General features: G+C 40.0%; 1 protein-coding gene across 2 annotated transcripts in view; it reads right to left on the bottom strand.

Moving 5' to 3' along the window:
- Nucleotides 1–218: 218 nt before the first annotated feature.
- The window catches only part of LOC128650033 (microsomal glutathione S-transferase 2-like), a 141,611-nt gene continuing 115,715 nt past the window's right edge, over nucleotides 219–26,114 (bottom strand). Inside the window, exon 5 of one of the 2 annotated variants that reach the window (XM_053703688.1) lies at nucleotides 219–561. In XM_053703688.1, coding sequence (XP_053559663.1) covers nucleotides 426–561 — 136 coding nt within the window. In that variant the 3' untranslated portion in view covers nucleotides 219–425. Of the gene's footprint in view, nucleotides 562–6,158; nucleotides 6,247–26,114 lie in introns of those variants that run through there. The other variant, XM_053703689.1, reaches the window with a different exon arrangement.

Below are 26,114 nucleotides of genomic sequence, written 5' to 3'. Positions count from 1 at the left end.
CAAGTTGACAGAATTCTGTTTAGCTCTGTATGACAGAATCTAATTAGGAAAAATACTAATATATAAAATGTTTCCGTTTTCTAACTGCAGTGATTGTTTGTTCTCACAGTTGAATCTTTACATATGGCTTATTGCTCATCCTAATGTTTTTTTTAAGGCAGTGACCATCTGTGCTTTCCCAACACCCAGGAAAATAATTTTCTCAACTGAGCACAACATTGAATAGGAAATATTTTATTTACCTTGAAACTGTAAATGAACTAATAATGATTAAGTTTTGTGTTGATTATGCAATGGTCTTTTACACAAGGCGCATATTTAAAAATGCCATCTGGCATACAGCAACGCTATTAGAATAATATATTCAAAATGACTGAAATCATCTGAACATAAATTGTATAACTCATAGATTCCATGTTCTGTCATCAGTGAACCAAGTCATTTATTTTATTTGCGATGTTAAAATCTAAGTATTTGTCTAACAAGCCACAAATAGTACCAGTTGACGCCATTACTAGCAGAGAGACTAGAGCTGTCACACATGTGGAGAATCCTTTTAACCTAAAGAAAAAAAAATAAAAATAAAATATACATTACAAATCTGAAATTATGCAATATATGCCAAATACAAAATTACCATATACAGTATAGATATTCTATCAATAACAATATACTATCAAAAGAAAGAGAAAAGAAAAAAGGTAATAGATAAAAAAAATCTGTATAAGTATCAAAAAGCTATCTATCTATTACTCCATGCACCTAAATAGATCTTGGCCAAGGATATTATGAAGCTGGGAATGATCTATCAAATTCATAAGGGGTTTCCATTTTCCTTCAAAATCAATCTTGTTTCCTGCTATATTATAAACTAAATCATCCCTCTCTAATATCAGTTTATAGGTCAAAAAATACTTTAGCTGCTTAATAGTGAGAACTTTTTCCTGAATCTATAAATTAAAAATATTCTTACTAGCTAGTATTATTGTTATAATAATTAATTTATTTGTGTTCCTTCCATAGTCTAATTTATCTAAAAAGACTATATTCAAAATATTTCGATCAAGAAAAAAACAACGAGAGCTGAGCGAGTGAGAAAATGTATGTATCAAAATGGGCATACCGATATGTATCTAAGGTCTATGGATATATGTAACAAGCAGATGCAAATGGTTTTATACAGGTATTCTTAACACCAAGGTCGTTTCTAGAGAATCTGGCTCCCAGGGCAAAATTCCAAAATGCACCCCCCTCACAGATTCTAAAGTCCCCCTCCTAGACCTTGCATGTCATTCTGTCATTTAGAGGTCAGCTCCAAAGCAGCAGTGCACTACTGGGACCTAGCTGAACACATCTGGTGAGCAAATGACAAGAGACAAATGTGTGTTGCGGCCAACCACCAGTTAGCTCCTAGTAGTGCATTGCTGCGGCTAAGGATATGTACATATGCTTTTCAACAATGGATACCAAGAGAACAAGAATAATAGAATTGTCTTAACATTTTTTGGTGTATCCTAAATTATGAAAGTTTAACTTTCCTATCCCTTTAAATATGTCCTTTTTCTACTACAATGTTTTTTTCCAAATATATTGATATTATCTAAAAATATCTTTATATCTTTTACTAATTGCCATTATATTTATACTTTTCTCATAGCTATGCATATTTATTTGTTTAATGCATAACAATCCCTTTAAATTCTTATCCAATATGTATCTACAAAATATCCAGTAGACTTTAAAGTTGAACTTTGCAAAAAAGTCATCAGGTAAGATTTTCTAAAGGATTGCAATATGTCACTGGGTGTATTTGTATCATATTTATGGGTCTATTACAATTATTTAGAAAAGTTATAACAATTTTTATTTTATTTTTTACAAAATTTACTATTAAAGTCTATGAGATTTTTGCACATAAATAATTTGATAAAGAACTGTAATAGCTGTTTATTTTTCCAATATACTATACTAGACACGCAGTAATAGACAGAGACATGCACACACAGGCAGTAATAGACAGAGACATGCACACACAGGCAGTAATAGACAGAGACATGCACTCACAGTCAGAGACATGTATGTATTGGGTACTTGTAAAGCATGGCTAATCAACCATAAGGGTCTCAAGGCACTGCTCATTTTATCGACTTTGGAAGGATGAAAGGCTGAGTGGGCCTTGCCAGGGATCAAACCTGCAACCCTTGGGTTGCCACAGAGCTCAGCCACAGTGCATGCTGAGCTATCTGTCCGGCCTGCACTCACAGGCAGTAATAGACATTCATGCACACACAGGCACTAATAGACAGAGACATGCACACACACAAAAAGTGATAGATAGGCATACAAACACTTAGGCAGTAATAGCAGACACACACAGGCAGGGATAGATAGGCACACACACACTCAGTAATAGACAGAGACATGCACACACAGGCAGTAACAGACAGAGACATGCACTAACAGGCAGTAACAGACAGAGACATGCACTCACAGGCAGTAACAGACAGAGGCATGCACACACAGACAGTAATAGACAAAGACATTCACACACAGAAAGTAATAGGCAAAGACATGCACCCACAGGCAGTAATAGACAAAGACATGCACACACAGGCAGTAATAGACAGAGACATACACACATAGGCAGGGATAGATAGGCATACACACACAGGCAGGGATAGATAGGCATACACACACTCAGGCAGTAATAGCAGACACACACAGGCAGGGATAGATAGGCATAAAACCAGGGGCAGACTGAGACCAAGCAGGACCCCTGGGCAAAAGTGTAATGGGGCCCCCCACCCTCCTTTGCACCTCCTCCACCATATTGCCCCTCCCACCTCCTGCGCTCCTACCACCCAGCCTCATATGCCCCTCCCCTGCCATGTTTTTAATTTCCATATAAAGAGAGACAATTGTTTTCATTAAATATTTTACAATATGCCTATGTGCACTAGAATATACCTATATGCACTACAATATACCTATTTGCACTACAATATGCCTATGTGCACTAGAATATACCTATATGCACTACAAGATACCTATATGCACTACAATATGCCTATGTGCACAACAATATGCCTATATGCACAATAATATGTCTATGTGCACAACAATATGCCTATATGCACTATAATATACCTATATATGCATGCACTATAATATGCCTATGTGCACTACAATATGCCTATGTGCCCTACAATATGCATATATGCACTACAATATACCTATATGCACTACAATATGCCTATGTGCACAACAATATACCTATATGCACTACAATATACCTATTTATGCACTACAATATACCTATGTGCACTACAATATGCTTATGTGCCCTACAATATGCCTATGTTCCCTATAATGTACCTATATGCACTACAATATACCTATATATGCACTACAATATGTTTATGTGCACAACAATGTGCCTATATGCACTACAATATACCTATATATGCACTACAATATGCCTATGTGCACTACAATATACCTATGTTCGCTACAATATACCTATTACTCTGGCCTAGATGTAACATAAAATTTACATAGTTTATAGTACAGATGTTGTAAAGCAACAATTTGTTATCTAATACTGAGCTAAAACACTTTAGAAATGTCATGGTCATACTTTGCAAATTCTGAACTATTAAAGGAATACTATAACTATACCCATATTTTTTTTTTTTTTTCATGATTCAGATTAGCAACCTTTTAATTCACTCCTATTATCAAATTTTCTTTGTTCTCTTGCTATCTCTATTTAAAAAATACAGGAATCTAAGCTAAGGAGCCTGTTGCGCTTGCTGATTGGTGGCTAAATGTACCCACCAATCAACAAGCGCATTCCTTAGCTTCAATTCCCGTATTTTCAAATAAAGATAGCAAGAGAACGAAGAAAATGTGATAATAGGAGTAATGTAAATTTCAAAGTTGCTTAAAATTGCATGCTCTATCTGAATAATGAAAGAAAATATTTGGAATATATCATATAATGAAATATCGACTTACTAGCTAACATGCAGGAGGCCACAGTCACTCCAATACAATTTAATGGCTTTTGTGTACCATTAATAATTAAATAATATTATCATAATGTTTTTCTTTTCCAAATATTTGTAAATATTCAGAGTTGACTGTGGGGGTGGCAAAATGTGAAGGGGGCAGAGGGGGAGACAAGAGTAAGTGACCTTTGGAGGTAGGCTAGCAGAAGGGGGTACTGTAACTGTAATGGTAAGGGAGGGCAGAATGTGACTTAATTAAGGAAGAAATAAGGCAGGAGGTGGTGGCCATGAGGGTAACAAAGCAAAAGATGATGTGTGTGTAAATGTGACTTTAATATTCCTTTAATAGGAAGCAGGAAAAACAGCCTTGAGACATGTTGTACAGATGACAATGCTCAGTGTGCACCACTGACCCTCAGCAGAACCAACCCCATACTTACTGTTCTGCACACTGTAGCTTATTAGTGTAGATAACCTTCTAGCTGGTGCACATGGTTATGGTAGCAGCTCAGTATAATGACCTGAATACACATGTGGTTAGTGGGTTCTATGTGTGACAGTCAGCACCCCCTGTAACCTGTAATCAGCCTCAACTGTCAGTGTGTACTTACAACATACTTGAGAGTGCAACCGCTATTGTAGCCCCTCCCCCCACCACAGTAGCTCTGCCCTTACCGCCATAGTCCCGCCCCTCCCCACACCGCCGCCCGGTAATAAATAATTTTTCTTTTCTTTTTTTTTAAACTGGCTTACACTTTTTTTTTTTTCAAAAAAACTGCCTTCTGCAAATTAGGTGCTCTCTGGGCTGTTGCGCCCACCCCAAAGGCCGGCCCCTGTCTGTATGAGAAAAAAAAGAATTGAGAAGCAAAATATATCTGAGATGGGGATAATGCTTAAGTAAGTAAGTTGCTTAACTTGCTTACCTCTCACTCCGGATAGCTCCTTCTCTCGCTAACTAAGTCAGTCTCAGTCCTCCTTCAGCAGTCAGCTTCACGTGGCCATACACAACGCTACTTCTGCAGTGCTGCCAACGGCAAAGTTAAAATTGTGTGCTCACGTCCGGTGGTGGGTGGAGCTAGGAGGCAGAGCCACAGGGTATTGGAATTGGGTAAATAACAATATGTGGATCGGACCCTGAAGTCATCCGAAGAACCCGGTCCACTGTCCACATATTGCAGGTGCAGGGCTTTACTTCTGTCTCCTGTCTGCCAGTGCCAGAGTTCCACTTCCAGTCCAGACTGCCAGCCCAGGACTTGAAGTTGAACAGTGAACAGTGTCACTCACTAGGAGGTAGTAGTAGTACTAAATACCTTATCAACGGCAGCTCCATCCTTCTCCAACTAAGTCTCCTCCAGGCTCCAGCCACGCCCACACTGAGTGATAAAATGATTTTGGACCCCCACCACCAGTACAATAAACAAATCCAACCAAAGCCATCAAATTTTTTTTTTTTTATAAATTTAAATTCTGCTGCTATGATGCATGGTGACTCAGGATGGGGCACCTTAAGATGTGCCAGGCCGTCGGGCAAGGGCCGATTTGCCTGACTTGTCAGTCCGCCTCTGCATAAAACATCTCCTCTTTAGTGACACAGATCAGTGAGATAGGAGACTGCTTTCCTCAGAGTGATTCCTCTCCTTTTTACTTTCAGTTTTAGCTCTAAGTAGTTATTCAGTCTTAACACACCCCCACTGTGATCTTGTTGCTCCATTAGTATGATTGACATCCAATGCAGCCAATTAACATAACAGCTTCCTTTCAAATATATATATATATATATATATATATATAAAAACATGTGATCTGTGTATTTTAACATTTGCTATACCAGTAGTTTTTCAAGCAAGCACTGCCACTTTAACACATTTAAAAAAATAAATATATATATATATATATATTTTTTAAAGTGATCCTCACTGCTCCCTAATGTGCCCTGGGCCACTGCCCAGTCTGCCCACCCCTAGAAACGACCCTGCTTAACACAATATTCCTAACACAAAATGCTGATAATATTCAAAACACTCCAAGACCAAATATCAGATAATATCAAATGAGTGTGATCTAAAAAGTTCTGTATACAAAAAGGAGAAAAGGGAACTGGGTAATGTATACTTGTAATACAAGGAAAGTCCTTGGACTCTTTTTTTCCTCCTTTCTTCCTTCTTTTTAGGCTCCTTTAAAGATGCACAATCCAGATGCAACTCCTCTCTTACTTCCCAATAAAGTAATCAGAATCCTAGATGAACAAAACAGAGAGCGCTTCATGTGCATATAAGTTTTAAGGATAAAACAATTATTTAAAAATTTGTGGGTTGAAACATTAATTCAAAGCCCCAATAAAATGCAACGCGTTTCTCCACTGGCACGGTGGTTTCCTTAGGCATAAAAAAGTAATGCCTGAGGAAACTGCTGTGCCAGTGGAGAAACACATTGTATTTTATTGGGGCTCTGAATGAATGTTTCAACCCACAAAATTTTAAATAATTGTTTTATCCTTAAAACAGTTTTATATATTAAAAAACTTAAATTATGCTTACCTGATAAGTTTCTTTTCTTTAGATGGAAAGACTACAGAGCTGCATTAATTACTTTTGGGAAATAAGAACCTGCCCACCAGGAGGAGGCAAAGACACAGCCAAAGGCTTAAATACTCCTCCCACTTCCCTCATCCTCCAGTCATTCTGCCAAGGGACAAGGAACAGTAGAAGAAATACCAGGGTGAAAAGGTGCCAGAAGAATAAAAAATAAGAGATGCCCCACAGAAAGAATACGGGTGGGGAGCTGTGGACTCTTTCCATCTGAAGAAAAGAAAATTATCAGGTAAGCTTAATTTAAGTTTGATGGCAACATCTTCTGAACACTATGAGACTTTTCAACATACAGGGTTCTTTCTTACAGGCAGTGTCTAATATCTATTCGGCACCAAGGGCACGAATAATGGCTAATGGTTTTTACTCAGGTGACATCCCTCTACAAAGAGGAACCAGACAAGGTTGCCCACTCTCACCCCTTCTTTTCGATTTGGCACTGGAGTCACTGTTTCATAAATTGCGTCAAGCTTATACAGGAATTAATATCAATAACTCTTATCATCACATAGCACTCTATGCAGATGATATGCTGCTCTTTGTAGATGATCCCGTAAATTCCATTCCCAAAATTCTTAATATTATAGAAAAATTTGGTACTTTCTCAGGCTATAAAATAAATATATCAAAATCTGAAATATTATGGTTAAGTAAAGGGCCAAATAGTAGAACAATATATCCATTTAAAGTGGTTACTTCATCTTTAACCTATTTAGGTATTCTTCTTCACCAGAATCCCAATCACCTCTATCAGCTTAATATTAATAGACAATGTATACAGGCCTCTCAGCAGCTTGATAGTTGGTCTTTATTGCCACTATCCCTATCAGGTCGTATTAATTTAATTAAGATGGTTACACTACCACAAATTTTATACACTTTATTTATGTTACCTTTTTTAAAGGGCCACTAAACCCAAAATCTTTCTTTCATGATTCAGATAGAACATACAAATTTAAACAACATTACAATTTAATTCTATTATTTATTTTGCTTCATTTTTTAGATATCCTAATTTGAAGAAAAAGCAATGCACATGGGTGAGCTAATCACATGAGGCTTCTATGTGCAGCAACCAATCAGCAGCTACTGAGCATATCTAGATATGCTTTTCAGCAATGAATATCAAGAGAATAAAACAAATTACATAATAGAAGTAAATTAGAAATATGTTTAAAAATGCATTCTCTTTCTAAATCATGAAAGAAAAAATGTGGGTATCATGGCCCTTTAATTCACAGAGAAGATCTCTTATCACATAATCGAGCTATTAAACACTTTCTTTGGAAAAAAAAAAAACACTCATAGCTGCGGGAAAACTCTGTCTTTCATACTCTGATGACGGGCTGGGATTACCAGATTTCAGATTCTATAACTGGGCAGTTCTTAGATTAGTACTTGATTGGCAGCTTAATACTGCACACTTTTATCATAAACATTTAGAACAAGCAGTTCTGGGGGATATTAATATATCCTTTTAATATATTTATTTAAATTCAACACACACAAAAAAAAATACAGATACATATAAATATATGAAAACAAAACATATATGTAGAGTTAGAAATTTATTAGAAAGGATGAGGGGAGTAGGCTGTTATTTGAATTGCGCTGAGCCCTTAATTTAGACACAGCTGAACCTGTTTAGAGGATTGAAAATGCAGACCCTTGAAATATATATTAAGAAACACTTTAAGAGAGAGAAGTTTGTAGAGACCAAATAAGTAACTACACAAAAGACAGGGATATCAGGATTTTCATTTTAATTGGTTAAAATAACCTTAACATACATCCCTATCAGGGAAAATACAAAACGGTGCAGCACAAATTCGCAACATTCACTCATTCAGTCAGCAATAGGCTAGAATCAACAAACAACACCTCTAACAGAGGATGGCAGTGCAATACCTGCACTAATTGGCCAACATGTTAATCATTGAGGATCTATGTTTGCTAAAACAGATAGTGAACACAACTATATTAAATAGTTATTGATATTAATAGAATTTGTTCGCCCTGAGGAAACCCCTTGACGTAGTGGTCACGTGGGGGTGAAACGCGTGTCGGCAGTGACGTGCACGGAGCCGGCCTCTCAGCCCTGGAACAAACAAAGTTCGCAAAAGAATGGAAACATTTGGTAACTAAGTTTGACAGTTCACAAGCCTAACCAAGCGGTTTTGGATACATGATTGCTGCTTCTTTGCTTGAGAGGATGGCCTCAAGAATTACCATGTTTACACTGCAATAGAGGGAAGGAATTTTACCCCTCTGAGAAAGTAATGAAATGGCACTTGGTGATCAGGCATATGTGATACCTTTACTCTGGACAGTGCGTAAAATTTATATTACAAGTTCGGAGGATATACATTCCATTACTTAACATGTGGTTTAATATGTGTATTACAATATATGTATACATCACTTTTGTTTCCTTGCAATAATTCTGACATTTGACTGTATTCGTCAATTCAATTTGGTAAGATTGTCACCTTGATATTAGGAAGACCAAGCATAGATCCTAAATGGTAAATTTCAAGACACCATATCCTTCCTAGATGTTAGGGGTGCCCTCTGAAATAGGTGTTGCTTGGTTTCCCACTAGGTTTCAATTACCATCTTTCAGTCATAATTTATCGATGCACTTAACATCCTAAGCATATATGTTCACAATATTCTTTAGAACTATTTAATATAGTTGTGTTCACTATCTGTTTTAGCAAACATAGATCCTCAATGATTAACATGCTAGCCGATTAGTGCAGGTATTGCACTGCCATCCTCTGTTAGAGGTGTTGTTTGTTGATTCTAGCCTATTGCTGACTGAATGAGTGAATGTTGCGAATTTGATGTCCTAGGACTGTGTGACCTTAGCTTTCTGTGCATTTCTGTATGTGGTTCCCATGTAAAGCCAGTATCAGGGTCTCTGTCTGGTATAGGCTTGCAGGAACTGTGCTGCATCGTTTTGTATTTTCCCTGATAGGGATGTATGTTAAGGTTATTTTAACCAATTAAAATGAAAATGCTGATATCCCTGTCTTTTGTGTAGTTACTTATTTGGTCTCTACAAACTTCTCTCTCTTAAAGTGTTTCTTAATATATGTAGAGTCATCTAGCTGCAAAGAGTGATAACTCAAACCAAGAAGCCACATCCAATGAAACGGCTTCTGATCAATCAAATAATAATGCCTATAATCACATTTTGCTCATTGATTATTATCTTGAATTCGTAATCAAAATATAATAATACAGTTTTTCACAAGACAGAAAGGGGGAGAAAAAAAAAAGAAAGTTTAGTTTAATTTTGTTTCCCCCTATCCCATCTTACGGACAGTCCAATACGACTCTGTCTATAAATCTGGGAATTCTTTATTTGCTATGGCCATTTCTATAGTCTCTGTGCCTCGAAAGGGTAGGATTATCAACAACTGAATTTCTTTGGGAAAGTTTTTAATTACATTGCCCCATTTGATCAGAAAATGTTTAATTTGTGATTCTGTATTTATTGAAGTGTCCATCTGTCCCATTATAAGTTGGTTTTTAAGTTTATGTCTGAGTTCTGTCAGATTAGATTTCCAGTATTTAAGAATCAGTAGTCTGCCTGCCATTATTACAGTGTTTAAATGTAAGGTATTTTTATGTAGGGCTTCTTTGTTAACATCTATAAAAAAAAATGTGTTCCTCCTTCAATTGATATTGGATATTATTAATTTTGTTAAGCCAATAGTTAACCTTGTGCCAGAATTTCCTAACCTTAGGGCAGGCCCAAAAACAATGTTTAAGGTCTGCTTTAAGGAGTCTGCATTTGGGGCATGATGTACCTGTACTATCCCATAATGCTTTTATACCAGGTGTTATATATGTATGATTAATAATTTTAGTATGGGATTCTCTCCATAAAGTGGAAAGTGTGGTTGCATCTGCCAGCCTAAAACTTTTGTGTATAGTTTCAATTGGGACCTTCCACCATTCTGCAATTTTTTTAACATTGTCCTTTCCTTTCCAGTTCATAATTATTTTATATAATGTAGTTATGTTATATTTCCCTGCTTTAAAAAGAATTATTGCAGGTTCCACAATTTCAAATGTCTGCTCCTCCCGCAGGTCCTGAGAGAGGGCCTGAAGGAGGTGTCGTGACTGAAAAAAGGAAAGAAAATCCTTGTTAGGGATCCCAAATTCTTGGATTAAATCCTGCATTGATCGACATGCTCCCATACCCTTGTCTCTTAACTGACCTATATATATTAATCCCCTTTGTACCCAATTATTAAAGGATTTGGATTTAAGTGCTGGGGTAAAATTAGGGTTACCTGTTATAGTTAGGTATTTGGAAAATTTATAGGAGATGTGTAACTTTTTTAGTATTTTGTGCCATGCCTGTATTACATTATAAATAACTGGAATCTGTTTAATTTTAATTGGGCATTTGTCAAGATCACAATGTAGTAATGCCTTCAAAGAATATGGGTGCACTAAAGTTTCTTCCGATGGTATGTCTGCATAATAATCTAGTCCTGCTAGCCAATCTAGTGCTACTTTTGAGATGCACACCAAATTATAGATCTCAATATCTGGTAGCGCTAGTCCCCCATCAAGTCTGGGCAGTGACAGTTTATTAAGCGCAATAGCCTTCCTTTTTCCCATCCAAAAAAACTGTATAAATATCTGTTTAATTTTAAATCTGTTTGTTTTATTATAATTGGGAGGTTTTGCATCAAATAAAGAAGTTTGGGGAAAATTACCATTTTAACTAAATTAATTTTACCTGATAGCGTTAGTTGGAATTTGGACCAGTTAGCTAGATCAATTTTGATTTTGGCGAGAATTGGCCTATAATTTAATTCATACCATTCATTGCTATCATTAGACAGTCTAATCCCCAAATATAGAAACATAATTTATGCTTACCTGATAAATTTATTTCTCTTGTAGTGTGTTCAGTCCACGGGTCATCCATTACTTATGGGATATATTCTCCTCCCCAACAGGAAGTTGCAAGAGGATCACCCAAGCAGAGCTGCTATATAGCTCCTCCCCTCACATGTCATATCCAGTCATTCGACCGAAACAAGACGAGAAAGGAAAAACTATAGGGTGCAGTGGTGACTGGAGTTTAAATTAAAATTTAGAACTGCCTCAAAAAAGACAGGGCGGGCCGTGGACTGAACACACTACAAGAGAAATAAATTTATCAGGTAAGCATAAATTATGTTTTCTCTTGTTAAGTGTGTTCAGTCCACGGGTCATCCATTACTTATGGGATACCAATACCAAAGCTAAAGTACACGGATGATGGGAGGGACAAGGCAGGAACATTAAACAGAAGGAACCACTGCCTGTAGAACCTTTCTCCCAAAAACAGCCTCCGAAGAAGCAAAAGTGTCAAATTTGTGTCAAAGTTGCAGCCTTGCAAATCTGTTCAACAGAGGCCTCATTCTTAAAGGCCCAGGTAGAAGCCACAGCTCTAGTGGAATGAGCTGTAATTCTTTCAGGAGGCTGCTGTCCAGCAGTCTCATAGGCTAAACGTATTATGCTACGAAGCCAAAAAGAGAGAGAGGTGGCCGAAGCCTTTTGACCTCTCCTCTGACCAGAATAAACAACAAACAGAGAAGAAGTTTGCCGAAAATCTTTAGTTGCCTGTAAGTAGAACTTCAGGGCACGGACTACGTCCAGATTATGCAAAAGACGTTCCTTCTTTGAAGAAGGATTAGGAAATAATGAAGGAACAACAATCTCTTGATTGATATTCCTGTTAGAAACAACCTTAGGTAAAAATCCAGGTTTAGTACGCAGAACTACCTTGTCTGAATGAAAAATCAGATAAGGAGAATCGCAATGTAAGGCAGATAACTCAGAGACTCTTCGAGCAGAGGAAATAGCCATCAAAAACAGAACTTTCTAAGATAAAAGCTTAATATCAATGGAATGAAGGGGTTCAAACGGAACACCCTGCAGAACTTTAAGAACCAAGTTTAAGCTCCACGGAGGAGCAACAGTTTTAAACACAGGCTTAATCCTAGCCAAAGCCTGACAAAAAGCCTGGACGTCTGGATTCTCTGCCAGACGTTTGTGTAAAAGAATAGACAGAGCAGAAAGCTGTCCTTTTAACGAACTAGCGGATAAACCCTTTTCTAAACCTTCTTGTAGAAAAGCCAATATCCTAGGAATCCTAACCTTACTCCATGAGTAACTCTTGGATTCACACCAATATAAATATTTACGCCATATCTTATGGTAAATTTTTCTGGTAACAGGTTTCCGAGCCTGTATTAACGTATCAATAACCGACTCCGAAAAACCACGCTTTGATAGAATCAAGCGTTCAATCTCCATGCAGTCAGCCTCAGAGAAATTAGGCTTGGATGGTTGAAAGGACCCTGAATTAGAAGGTCCTGCCTCAGAGGCAGAGACCATGGTGGACAGGACGACATATCCACTAGGTCTGCATACCAGGTCCTGCGTGGCCACGCAGGCGCTATCAGAATCACCGATGCTCTCTCCTGTTTGATCCTGGCAATCAGTCGAGGTAGCAACGGAAATGGTGGAAACACATAAGCCATGTTGAAAACCCAAGGGGCTGCTAGTGCATCTACCAGCACCGCTCCCGGGTCCCTGGACCTGGATCCGTAACAAGGAAGCTTGGCGTTCTGGCGAGATGCCATGAGATCCAGCTCCGGTTCGCCCCAACGAAGGATCAGTTGAGCAAACACCTCCGGGTGAAGTTCCCACTCCCCCGGATGAAAGGTCTGGCGACTTAGAAAGTCCGCCTCCCAGTTCTCCACGCCTGGGATGTAGATCGCTGACAGGTGACAAGAGTGCGACTCTGCCCAGTGAATTATCTTCGAGACTTCCAACATCGCTAGGGAACTCCTGGTTCCCCCTTGATGATTGATGTAAGCCACAGTCGTGATGTTGTCCAACTGAAATCTTATGAACCTCAGTGTTGCTAACTGAGGCCAAGCTAGAAGAGCATTGAATATTGCTCTTAATTCCAGAATGTTTATTGGGAGGAGTTTCTCCTCCTGAGTCCACGATCCCTGAGCCTTCAGGGAGTTCCAGACTGCACCCCAGCCTAGTAGGCTGGCATCTGTTGTTACAATCGTCCAATCTGGTCTGCGAAAAGTCATTCCTTTGGACAGATGAACCCGCGACAACCACCAGAGAAGAGAATCTCTGGCCTCCTGGTCCAGACTTAGTAAAGGGGACAGATCTGAGTAATCCCCATTCCACTGACTTAGCATGCATAGTTGCAGCGGTCTGAGATGTAGGCGCGCAAATGGCACTATGTCCATTGCCGCGACCATTAAGCCGATTACTTCCATGCACTGAGCTACTGATGGGCTGGGAATGGAATGAAGGACACGGCAAGAATTTAGGATTTTTGATAACCTGGACTCCGTCAGGTAAATCTTCATCTCTACAGAATCTATAAGAGTCCTAGAAAGGGAACCCTTGTGAGTGGGAACAGAGAACTCTTTTCCATGTTCACTTTCCACCCATGCGACCTTAGAAATGCTAGAACTATCTCTGTATGAGACTTTGCATTTTGAAAAGTTGACGCTTGTATCAGGATGTCGTCTAGGTACGGAGCCACCGCTATGCCTCGCGGTCTTAGTACTGCCAGAAGCGAGCCCAGAACCTTTGTAAAAATTCTCGGGGCCAACCCGAAGGGAAGAGCTACAAACTGGTAATGCCTGTCTAGAAAGGCAAACCTTAGGTAATAATGATCCTTGTGAATCGGTATGTGAAGGTAGGCATCCTTTAAGTCCACTGTGGTCATATACTGACCCTCTTGGATCATGGGTAGGATGGTTCGAATAGTTTCCATTTTGAATGATGGAACCCTTAGGAATTTGTTTAAGATCTTCAGGTCCAAGATTGGCCTGAAGGTTCCCTCTTTTTTGGGAACCACAAACAGATTTGAGTAAAAACCTTGCCTTTGTTCCGTCCGCGGAACCGGGTGGATCACTCCCATTACTAAGAGGTCTTGTACACATCGTAGAAATGCCTCTTTCTTTATTAGGTTTGTTGATAACCTTGACAGATGAAATCTCCCTTGTGGAGGAGAAGTTTTGAAGTCCAGAAGGTATCCCTGAGATATGATCTCCAACGCCCAGGGATCCTGGACATCTCTTGCCCAGGCCTGGGACGAAGAGAGAAAGTCTGCCCCCCACTAGATCCGTTTCCGGATAGGGGGCCCTTTCTTCATGCTGTCTTAGGGCAGAAGTAGGTTTTCCAAACCTGTCTGTAACGAGTAGCAGTCCCTTCCTGTTTTGGAGCGGAGGAAGTTGATGCTGCTCCTGCCTTGAAATTACGAAAGGCACGAAAATTAGACTGTTTGGCTTTTGATTTGGCCCTGTCCTGAGGAAGGGTGTGACCCTTACCTCCAGTAATGTCAGCAATAATTTCTTTCAAGCCGGGCCCGAATAAGGTTTGCCCTTTGAAAGGAATATTAAGCAATTTAGATTTAGAAGTTACATCTGCTGACCAGGATTTAAGCCATAGCGCTCTGCGCGCCTGGATGGCGAATCTGGAGTTCTTAGCCGTTAGTTTGGTTAAATGCACAACGGCATCCGAAATAAATGCATTAGCTAGCTTAAGGGCTTTAAGCTTGTTCATTATCTCATCCAATGGTGCTGTGCGAATAGCCTCTTCCAGAGACTCAAACCAGAATGCCGCTGCAGCAGTGACGGGCGCAATGCATGCAAGGGGCTGTAATATAAAACCTTGTTGAACAAACATTTTCTTAAGGTAACCTTCTAATTTTTTATCCATTGGATCTGAGAAAGCACAACTATCCTCCACCGGGATAGTGGTACGCTTGGCTAAAGTAGAAACTGCTCCCTCCACCTTAGGAACCGTCTGCCATAAGTCTCGTGTGGTGGCGTCTATTGGGAACATTTTTCTAAATATCGGAGGAGGGGAAAAGGGCACACCGGGTCTATCCCACTCCTTGCAAATAATCTCTGTAAGCATTTTAGGTATAGGAAAAACGTCAGTACACACCGGTACCGCATAGTATATATCCAGCCTACATAATTTCTCTGGGATTGCAACCGTGTCGCAATCGTTCAGAGCCGCTAACACCTCCCCTAGTAATACACGGAGGTTCTCAAGCTTAAATTTAAAATTTGAAATTTCTGAATCCGGTCTCCCCGGATCAGATCTGTCACCCACAGAATGAAGCTCTCCGTCCTCATGTTCTGCAAATTGTGACGCAGTATCGGACATGGCTCTCGTGTCATAGGCGCGCTCTGTCCTAAACCCAGAGCTATCGCGCTTGCCTCTTAACTCAGGCAAATTAGATAATACTTCTTTCATAACATTAGCCATATCATGCAAAGTGATTTGTAAGGGCCTTGATGTACTTGGCACCACAATGTCACGCACCTCCTGAGCGGGAGGCGAAGGTACTGACACGTGAGGAGAGTTAGGCGGCATAACTTCCCCCTCGTTGTCTGGTGATAATTTCTTTACCGGTAAAGACTGACTTTTATTTAAAGTAACATCAATACAATTGGTACACATATTTCTATTGGGCTCCACATTGGCTTTTAAACATAATGAACAAGTAGATTCATCTGTATCAGACATGTTTAAACAGACTAGCAATAAAGGCTAGCAAGCTTGGAAAAAATCTGTCAATAAATTTACAAGCAATTGAAAAAAACGCTTTTATCACAGTCAAACACACTGTCACAGGTCTGCTGTGACTGATTACCTCCCTCAAAAATGAATTTTGAAGACCCCTGAGCTCTCTGTAGACGTCCTGGATCAAGGAGGAAGAAGCAGGAAGACTGTGCAAGAATTTTAACTGTGCAACAAGGTGCTAAAAAAGGCCCCTCCCACTCATATTACAACAGTGGGAGACCTGTTACAACGGTTTCTATGCAAAAATACACGTTAGCCATATGGAAAAAAATCATGCCCAAAAAGATTTATCACCAAAGTACCTCACAAAACGAATAACATGCCAGTAAACGTTTTAAAAACAACTTTCCAGTGTTATGCAAAGTTATCACTAAGCCTGCTACCAGTCGCTTCTACTGCAGTTAAGGCTCATACATTTATTTCAGTATTAACAGTATTTTCTCAGTCAAATTCTAGTCCCTAGAAAATAACTGCGCATACATTTATCAGCCTGATACCAGTCACTACTACTGCATTAAAGGCTGTACTTACATCATATGGGTAACAGCAGTGTTTTCTTAGTCAATTCCATTCCTAGAAAATATTACTGCACATACCTCATTTGCGGGGGACCCCGCATGCTATTCCCTTTTCTGAAGTTACCCCACTCCTCAGAATGTGTGAGAACAGCCAGTGGATCTTAGTTACGTCTGCTAAGATCATAGAAAAACGCAGGCAGATTCTTCTTCTAAATACTGCCTGAGAGAAAAAAACAGCACACTCCGGTGCCATTTTAAAATAATAAACTTTTGATTGAAGAATAATTAGGTAAAAAACTCCTATCTCCTCTCGCGACCTCCTTCTTTGTTGAGACTTGCAAGAGAATGACTGGATATGACATGTGAGGGGAGGAGCTATATAGCAGCTCTGCTTGGGTGATCCTCTTGCAACTTCCTGTTGGGGAGGAGAATATATCCCATAAGTAATGGATGACCCGTGGACTGAACACACTTATCAAGAGAAAAGGAGGTTTTGGCTTCCTTAAAACAGTATGTCTGGTATGAATCCTTGTGTTTTTTCAACCAGAAAATTTCTGACTTTAACATATTTACTTTGTATCCCGAAAATAGACTAAATTCTTGTAAGATCTGTGTCAGTAGTGCAATGTTCTTACCCGTATTAGCTGTCAAAACCAATAAATCGTCAGCATAAGCTAAAGTTGCAATTTTCCTCGATCCCAATTTAATCCCCTCTATCTCTTTTCTTCTATATATTAGTAAAGGTTCGAGCGCCAGATTAAACAGGTATGGGGAGAGTGGTCACCCCTGTCTAGAGCCCTTAAAAAGCGGGAAGTTAACAGAGGGCAGATCATTAATCAGTATAGAGGAATTTGAAGCTTTATAAATTAATTTGATGAACTTAAGGCAGGTACCCTCGACTCCAAACCTAGGTAGAGCTGCGAACAGGTGATCCCAGGAAATGGAGTCGAAGGCCTTCTCTGCATCTATCGATATTATTGCAGCGTCCATAGATTTCATAGTTCCATTCCTAGCAGAGAAAAATGTATTTAGTATCAATTGAAGCCTCCTTATATTACGTGACGCGTTCCTACCTGGCATAAAGCCCACCTGGTCCTTATGTATAAGGGGGCCTATTAATAACTTCAGCCTTTCAGCAAGAATACTCATCAAGATTTTATAATCACTGTTTAAAAGTGAGATTGGCCTATATGAATTTATCAGTTCCGGGTCTTTGTCTTTTTTAGGAATCAACACAATTTGTGAGGCTGTAAAATATCTAGAGCAGGGATTTTCTTCAAAATAATAGTTATTAAAAAGTAAGACAAGTGTATGAACTATCTCATCTGACAGGATTTTATATAGTTCTATAGGGATCTGATCCGGGCCGGCAGCTTTGTTCAGTGCTGCTTTCTTGATTGCTTCATTTACTTCATTAGGAGTAATTCGAGCATTTAAAGCCTCCTGTTGTTCTTTTTCTAATTTTGGGGTCTGTATCTTTTGCCCGAATTTATGTTTAGATACTAGATCTATTTTATCTTTGGAGTAAAGTTCTTGAAAATATTGCAAGACAAAATTATTAATTTCATTAGATTTAAAAATTCTACCTGCTGGTGTGTTGAGCGCTTCGATCATAGTTTTTTTTTTTTTTTAGCTTTAGTAAGACCGGCCAGATATTTGCCAGCTTTCCCTCCATGTCTATAAAAAAAAAAATCTAGTTCTTAAAGCTTCTTCGGCTGTTTTTTGAGTTAGAAAGGTTTCTCTTTCTTTTTTAATCTGCTGATAGGCCTTCCAAAATTTAAAGATGTAAAGAGAAGTGTCTGAAGTTTATCCCAGAATGATCGCTCTAATTTGTTAGGTGCATAAATATTACATAAGTTGAAGAGTGTGCCATCAATTATTATTTGCAAGACCATATATCTTTCATCTGGGTCTAGAATGAGGTCCAATATCTTATATTGTAAATTTTTATTAATAAGAATTGCCACACCCTTTTTCCTACATTTACATGGGGTTCCTAGAACTTCACCTATCCAACCTAGAACTTCACCTATCCAACCTATTTTGAGTTTTATTAGTTCCTTTTCCCTCAGGTGAGTCTCCTGTAAGAAGACTATGGGCTCCATGTACGAAGCAGCGAAAGCTGCTCCGGAGCCTTTGCGGGGCAGGTTCGCATATGCGAGCCTGCTTCCCGCAATGTAAGAAGCAGCGGTCATTAGACCGCTGCTTCCTACACCCTACGCCACCTCTTAGGTGGCGAAGCAAAATCACCGAGAGCTCGCTCGCTCTCGGTGATTGACAGCCCCTTCAGTCGCGTGATTGGTCGCGCGACTGAAGGGGCGGGCATTACACACTCCGCTGAGTGTGTAATGGTACATACGGGCAAGCGGATCAATAGATCCGCTGCCCGTGTGTAGCGGAGGCGGGCGGACAGCTTCGCGAGTTAAGAAGCTGTCCGCCCGCCTCTTAGTACATGGAGCCCTATGTCTGTTTTATACCGTTTTAATTGTGCTATAATTTTTTTTCCGTTTTTGGGGTGAGGTAATGCCACCGACATTCCAAGATGCCAGGTTGAGTTTAGGCATCATCTAGTTATGCAGGAAAATATTAAGCATAGGTAGCAGTCAATATGGGACGGGGGGGGGGGGGAGAGGAAAAAAAAAAAAAAAAAAAAAAGGTAAACACAGAACAAACAAATAACCTTTCTGGGTTAACACCATATTTACATGGGGTAATCATAGTCATATTTGTACTTTGTAATTTGGCAGCGTAAGTCATCTTTTTAAGCTTTAACACTATTTTAATGAGTAATACCCTTTTTAGTTGCAAATTCTCTGACCTCCCCAGGATCACTCATAATCATGGGCTCATTTTCCGTGAGTATTTTTAATTTGGCTGGATAGATAACAGTAGCCTTAATGCCGCTGGCAATAAGTTTAGTGCAAAGGGGCGTCATTTCTTTACGCTGTAAAGTTGTTTCTGCCGAATAGTCTTGAAATAATAAAATTGTTTTGTCTTGAAATGAAAAGGGGATTTTCTTTTTGTATAACTGCATGATTTTGAGCTTATCCTGGAAGTTCAGGTACCTTACGATTACTGGCCTACTCTTGAATACACCATCGGCTAGGCCTTTTGGGGTACCTATACGGTGGGCACTTTCCACTACTAACGGGAGATAGTTAGAATCAAAGCCTAAAGCTAAAGGTAGAGTCCTTGACATAAACTGAATGAGATCGAGGAAATCTGGGGTTTCAGGTAAACCTATTACTCTGACGTTATTGCGTCTGTTACGGTCTTCGAGTTCATTCAGTTTATATTGGATATTTACAAGTTGTGCCGCTTGGTCCTGAATAGTAACTGCTTGTTGAGCATTTGTGTCCTCTATGTCTGATATGCGTTGTTCCGCCTCATTTAACCTATATGTAAAACGTTTAACCTCACTAGTCTAATTTGATATTTCAGCTTTTAACTGTTGAAATTGCGGAATCATCAAGTCAGAGATTTGTTTCACAATATCTTGGGGTTTCTTCAGTCTGTCTACCATATTAGCTATTGGTGTTAAATTTGCTGAGTTGTCAGTACTCATTCTGATCTTCCTGTCTCTTATTTTAGGTAGCATGACTGGTGTGTTTAGCTTTTAATTAGTGATAAATTTATCCATGTAGTGTAGCAAAGAGCAAGTCTTAAAAGATTCTTGTATCAGAATAACTTATACTTTATAAGTCAGGCTTTTTAAGTATTGCTGACAATAGATTGTCCCTTAAGATGTTACATGTGTTAAAACACTGTTAAGGTTAATGTCAACAATTGGCACCAGTGTTGAAACAATATGCAAATATGTACCATCAAACCTTAAATTCCAGGAGGTTATTGACTTTTTAAATAAACTTGTGTCTTATTAGTAAGCAGTCCTAAGCAATTAGCGAAAAAGAAAGCGTCTAGCAAACACAGAAGACTCTAATATCAATATATAACTTATACGTTCAACTGATGAATCAGAGTTTCTAGATATAGCTAGATATAAATTGTCCCTAGAAGTATTAAATAGGTTAGAACAATATTCAGGTTAATATCAGCAGTTAGCATCAATGTTAAACACTATACAGATATCAAGAAAAAAAAAGAAAAAGGGGACAACATACAGATTAAATCATTTTCCTTTTTGCTTATGCAGCATTGGTCCATTGAAATATTAACCTTAAAACTTTTAATAGGCAGTCTTAAATCACTAACAATAATGCAGGGAAAAACAAAGGTAGTCTTTCAGCATAACTGACTTTCCAAGTGTTAGTAAAAGTTTTAGTAGAATTCTACCGATTAAGAAGAGACAGGGCGAAAGCAGTCAAAAGCAAGCAGAAGGCAAGCAAGAGAACAATCTTACCGGATTATCAGTCTTTGTCAAATTGTTAAAGCGGCTTTAATGAGCTTTTAGTAGGTTTAGTTTCCTTTTTTTTTTTTTTTGGATATCGGTTTAATGTTTAATACCATTTATTGTCACAATTGTAGCCAGTTTCAATATTACACTGTATTGCCGGTCAGGAAAATAAAGCAAGAAACAAGCCAGTTGCGCAGGCAGCCGTCGCTGTATGTATCAGAATCTTAGAGCTACTTCACTCCTCTCTCAATGATCATACGTCACAGAGCTTGTAATCCTAAGCTCAGTAGATGTGTGTTCCCGCCTCTCAGGCCGACTCCCAGCGTGCAGGCTTTGATAACACAGAGCCAGGCTGTATACCTCTCCGACTCCAGACTCCGCCCGACCAGGCCAGCATACAGGCGTACAATGTCGGTTTACATCACTGCAAGGCTGCAATCACTCAGTAAACTCATGGAGCGATACAGGTCCAGGCTGTACGCGGTTTCGTGCTCCGCTCTCCACACACCATTTGTTCAAGTCAGGCTGCCAGCAGGAGACCACAGATGAGAAGTAGGTTAGTGAATAAGCGTCACCTGAAACCTGGAATCGCTTCTCTCCCTTCTTGTAAAGTGATACAGTTCCAGGCTGTTCCCAGCTCTGTTCTCCGCCCGCTTAGACCAGACTGGTGATAAGGGACCACCATAAACATCAGGTGAGCAGGTAAGCATCAGGTAAGTGTCGCCTCTGATTAAGGGAGTAGGGTCTGTCAATTGACTTTGTTGTTACCCAGATAGGCCCGGGTGAGAGGCCTCTCAGTCACCAGTATAGTGAGCCGGGTGAAGTTGTAAGGTCCCAGCGCAGGCTGGAGTTAATAACAAGCTGCACGCAGAAGGTGCCAGAATCCGGTAGCCGCTGGAACTTTACACGGCCCCTAGGAAATCGCTTGTCTTAGTTAGTTGGAGGTGGACCAGCTCTTTCCCAACTGAGCTGTAGCACAGTGCCTGCGTGCCTCCTCCCTCTTCCTGCCTCCCCTACCTGAATAGGAATAAATTACCATTATTGGTAAAAAATAATATTTTATACAAAGACCCATTGCAAGCTTGGAAGCTATCTCTTAAACACTTGATCTGTTTGCAACATGATCCTAAATATATACCTTTGATAGGAAATCTTGATTTTCCTACAGGCACAGAATCCTTGCCTTTTCGTGTATGGGAGACCAAGGACTTAAGTGTACTTGGCTGCTTTTTGGATCAGCCTTCTCATACAGTGAAATCCTTTCAGGAATTGAGTAAACAATTTAATATACCACGCACCCACTTCTATGCTTACTTACAGACAATACATTATATCAATAGTCTTAAAGATAAAAATGAGAACTTCTGGAGCCCTTCACCTTTTGTGGGTATACAGGCTGCATTTAAAAGGTGTCATTATTCAATCACACTTCTCTATCAAATTCTTCTACGTAAGACAGCATTAGAGCTGCAAGAGACCCTCTTAGACAAGTGGAGATTGAGGATTGGAAATACAACTATCTCAATTTTTAAAACCAGCTTAAAAAAGACCAAAAAAGTCACCCTGTCCTCCCAGTTGAGAGAATCTCAGGTTCGGATGTTACACCAAGACTATCTTACCCCTAAACGTATTTCATGCTGGAACACGTTGATTGGTAATCAATGTGTCAAATGCTCAATACCTGCCCCAGATTTTTATCATTATTTCTATGATTGTCCTGGTATTAGGAACTTTTGGGGCAGGTTACAATATTGGCTATTAACAACTTTTAACCTTAAATTCACTATTGGGTTAGAGATGATTTGTTTTCTAGATTGGGACACTGGGTTAAATAGGCAGTGTCCTATCTTACCCTTGATCTTTCTGTTAGCTAGGAAATGTATTTTGTCTTTGTGGATAGAGAAGAAATACCCTACGGTAAGGCAGCTTACTCATAAGCTGTGGTCACACTTACTTATTGACCAATATGACACGCAATTGGATACAGCTCAACGCCTGGCAATGTTCTTTAAAAAATGGAAAGGTTATATAAAAACTTTAGATACATCAAAACAAAAAACAGATACTATTCCCCTTCTTACAAACAGAATACATGTTAAATGCATATCTGAGAGGTGAATAGTCTTCACTCTATAAAGATTAAAATACATAACAGGATAGCATGATAGCTCTTACATGGGTTGGTTGAGGGGAGAGGAGAGGATTCCCCCTGGGGTTTGGTACCCTCCTTTTTTTTTTTTTTTTTTTGTGTTTTGAGAGGGGGGAGAGGACGAAAATAGTGAGGGATGGGGTGTAGGGGGGGGGGGGAGGAGAAAGGGAAGAGAGAGAAAAAAGGATGTAAAAATGTGAAAATATTTTGCATAAATTATAGAGATATTGTTTGATTTGATACCTTACTCTTATAAACACAAATGTGCACTAAGTCTAAATTTAAATTGATGGGGGTTGAGGGGGGGAATGGGAAAGGAAAATGGAAAACCATTTACTACTTTGAATGTATTAATATCCCAAGATTGGGACACTATCTACAGCCTAGGGGCTGTGTAATAAAAATAAATTGAAAAAAACTAAACAAAAAAAAAACATAATTTAAGTTTTTCTTCATAAATGGAAAGAGTCCACAGCTGCATTCATTACTTTTGGGAAAACAATACCCGAGCTATAGAGGACACTGAATGCAAAAACAGGAGGGTACAATAGGCGGCCCATTCTGAGGGCACCAGGCCTGAAAAAACCACAACACAACCAAACCCCGCTTCGTCTGAGCAAAAAAAAAAAATAGAAGGAAAAGGCCCCAAGGACACTGACCCACAGGTAGTCTGAAAGCCTAACTAGAGACCGCAAGCAGACTTCACTGAGCCAACACTCCTCCAGGAGAACCGTCGCCCAGCAGTCAGTCCCCACACAACCCTTACTAGTACAGTACCAAAGTCCCCAAAAGGAAGAGAACAAGGGTAAGCCAAAGGGATACCCAAAAGGTACAGCAAAATCCATAAAGGAAAAACCCCCTTCAAAGGAAGGCCAAGTCCACAGAGACCCGAATGGATCCGAGAACAAGGGGAGATGACACCCAACCCACAAGGAGCAACCGGGCATCATCAAGGAGAAGAAACATCTCCCAAACATCGTGCAACAGCACCGAAAAAGACAGCTGAAGACAAAGTCCTCAAAACATCAGAACTCAGAGGCTGAGCAAAAAGAAAGTAGCAAACTCAGAAATAAACATCTGAGTCCAGTAACATGCTGCCATCTGTAGGAAGACACAGAGAAACACTATCCTTAAGGAAGAAGCGGACAAACAAAATAGCAGATTGCCCAACCTCCAAGACAGAGGACACACTCCAGGAAATCCAGGCCGCCAAGCCTACTCACAGATCTCAAAGGGGGAGAGGCACAGAACCTCTAAAAAAAAAAAAGTCCACTGTCACCCCCAAGACCTGAGGATGAACAACAGATCTCAGATCCTACACCTAGCCGGACCAGCCCAAGCAACGGCAGATCTGAAAGCAAGGGAACCGAAAGGAACCCCAAGACCGGCCCCCAAAAGTGTGGAAGAATGGACACAGCCACTTCAACCTAAAGACAATCGAGCAGGCATTAGACCCAAGGAGATCTAGCAAGCCACCCGACTAAGTCTCAATGTAGAGCCAGCAGCTCCCCACATGGAAAGGAACAACTCAAAGAGCAGACCAATCCCCGAACCAGATAAAACATCTGTTCCAACCTCCCGAACACAGGAGAGGCCCCTAAAAAAGAAACCACACCTCAGAAAGGAGGACAACGAGCCCCCCTGAAAAGGAGAGCATCGATAAACACTTGCCCATAAGACAAGAAGTCGTAGGAAGAACCGAGAGGACACAAGGCCACGTCACTGACAAACACAGAAGAACCCCTTAAAACACCATCATGCTAGCACACATACCAGGTGCAAAAGTGACAGCTGAGCAACCGCAAACCTTCCGTTTGCTAGGCAGGAAAGCCCACCATCAGGTCATGTTAGTTGGCTGTCCCAAGAGAACCGTATCGTCTGGCACAAGACAAGCCCCAAGGAGCCCCGGCTCTCAGTAAATCTGGCCAAGTTGTAAAACAGAACAGCCAGAACAAGGTACAAGCCAGAACAAAGTGCCCCAGAAACTGGAACCCCAGGCCAGTCCTAGGATCATAACATTGGGTAACATCCCACAGCAGGCTCCACAAAGAGAAAACACTGAGCAAAATCCTCAACAACCGGAAGATCAGGACAAGAAGCCTGGGCCCCACCAATGTTTAGATTAAACAATCTTCCAGGAACATAAATCCCTCGTCTGATATAAAAAAACAGACCTCCCAGGGAAAAATCCAGAATAACCCAGATAACAAGAGCAAGAAGCCCTTGCAAGTCCCAACCCAAAGGGAAGAGACCACCCCTTGCAGGAGCCCAACACTCCAAAGAGCCAAGGCCATAAAAGGACACTAGAGCTAACAGGCATCCAAGCAACATGCTTGTGCTTGAAAAGTGCGGCTAATCCCCCTTAAGGGACACAAGGCACTGCTCATTTTATCAACCTCGAAAGGAGGAAAGGCTGAGTAGACCTCGTCGGGGATCGAACTAGCAACTCTCTATTTGCTACAGTACAGAGTAGTCACAAAGCATTAGTATGCTGAGCTAGCTGTCCAGCTAGCCATGAGCTCCAGACACAAGGGGAGCAGTGAGGACAAGTCACCTGAACAGAGCAACATCATGCCTCCACATCACCTTAGATTCGAAGTCAGAGAATAGTAAAACATGAGTTTGGATGCCACCTGGATGGCAATACCTGAACCATATGAGTGGAAAATCACTAGGATCTCTTCTATCCCAAGAAGGAGATGCAGAGCATTCCCAACACCGGGGAAGGACCCCTAGCCAGAGCCCAACAATACCTCACTGTCTAATGTCCCGAAAAAGGAACAACCAACTCCTGAAGGGAATCCAAGTCCCCCGTAGATGACCTATCCACAAGGAGAAACTGACAAA

Source organism: Bombina bombina, chromosome 2 (genome assembly GCF_027579735.1).
Source record: "Bombina bombina isolate aBomBom1 chromosome 2, aBomBom1.pri, whole genome shotgun sequence".
Classification (NCBI taxonomy): domain Eukaryota; kingdom Metazoa; phylum Chordata; class Amphibia; order Anura; family Bombinatoridae; genus Bombina; species Bombina bombina.
The sequence above is the reverse complement of the archived record's forward strand: the minus strand, read 5'-3'. Positions and strand labels throughout refer to the sequence as shown.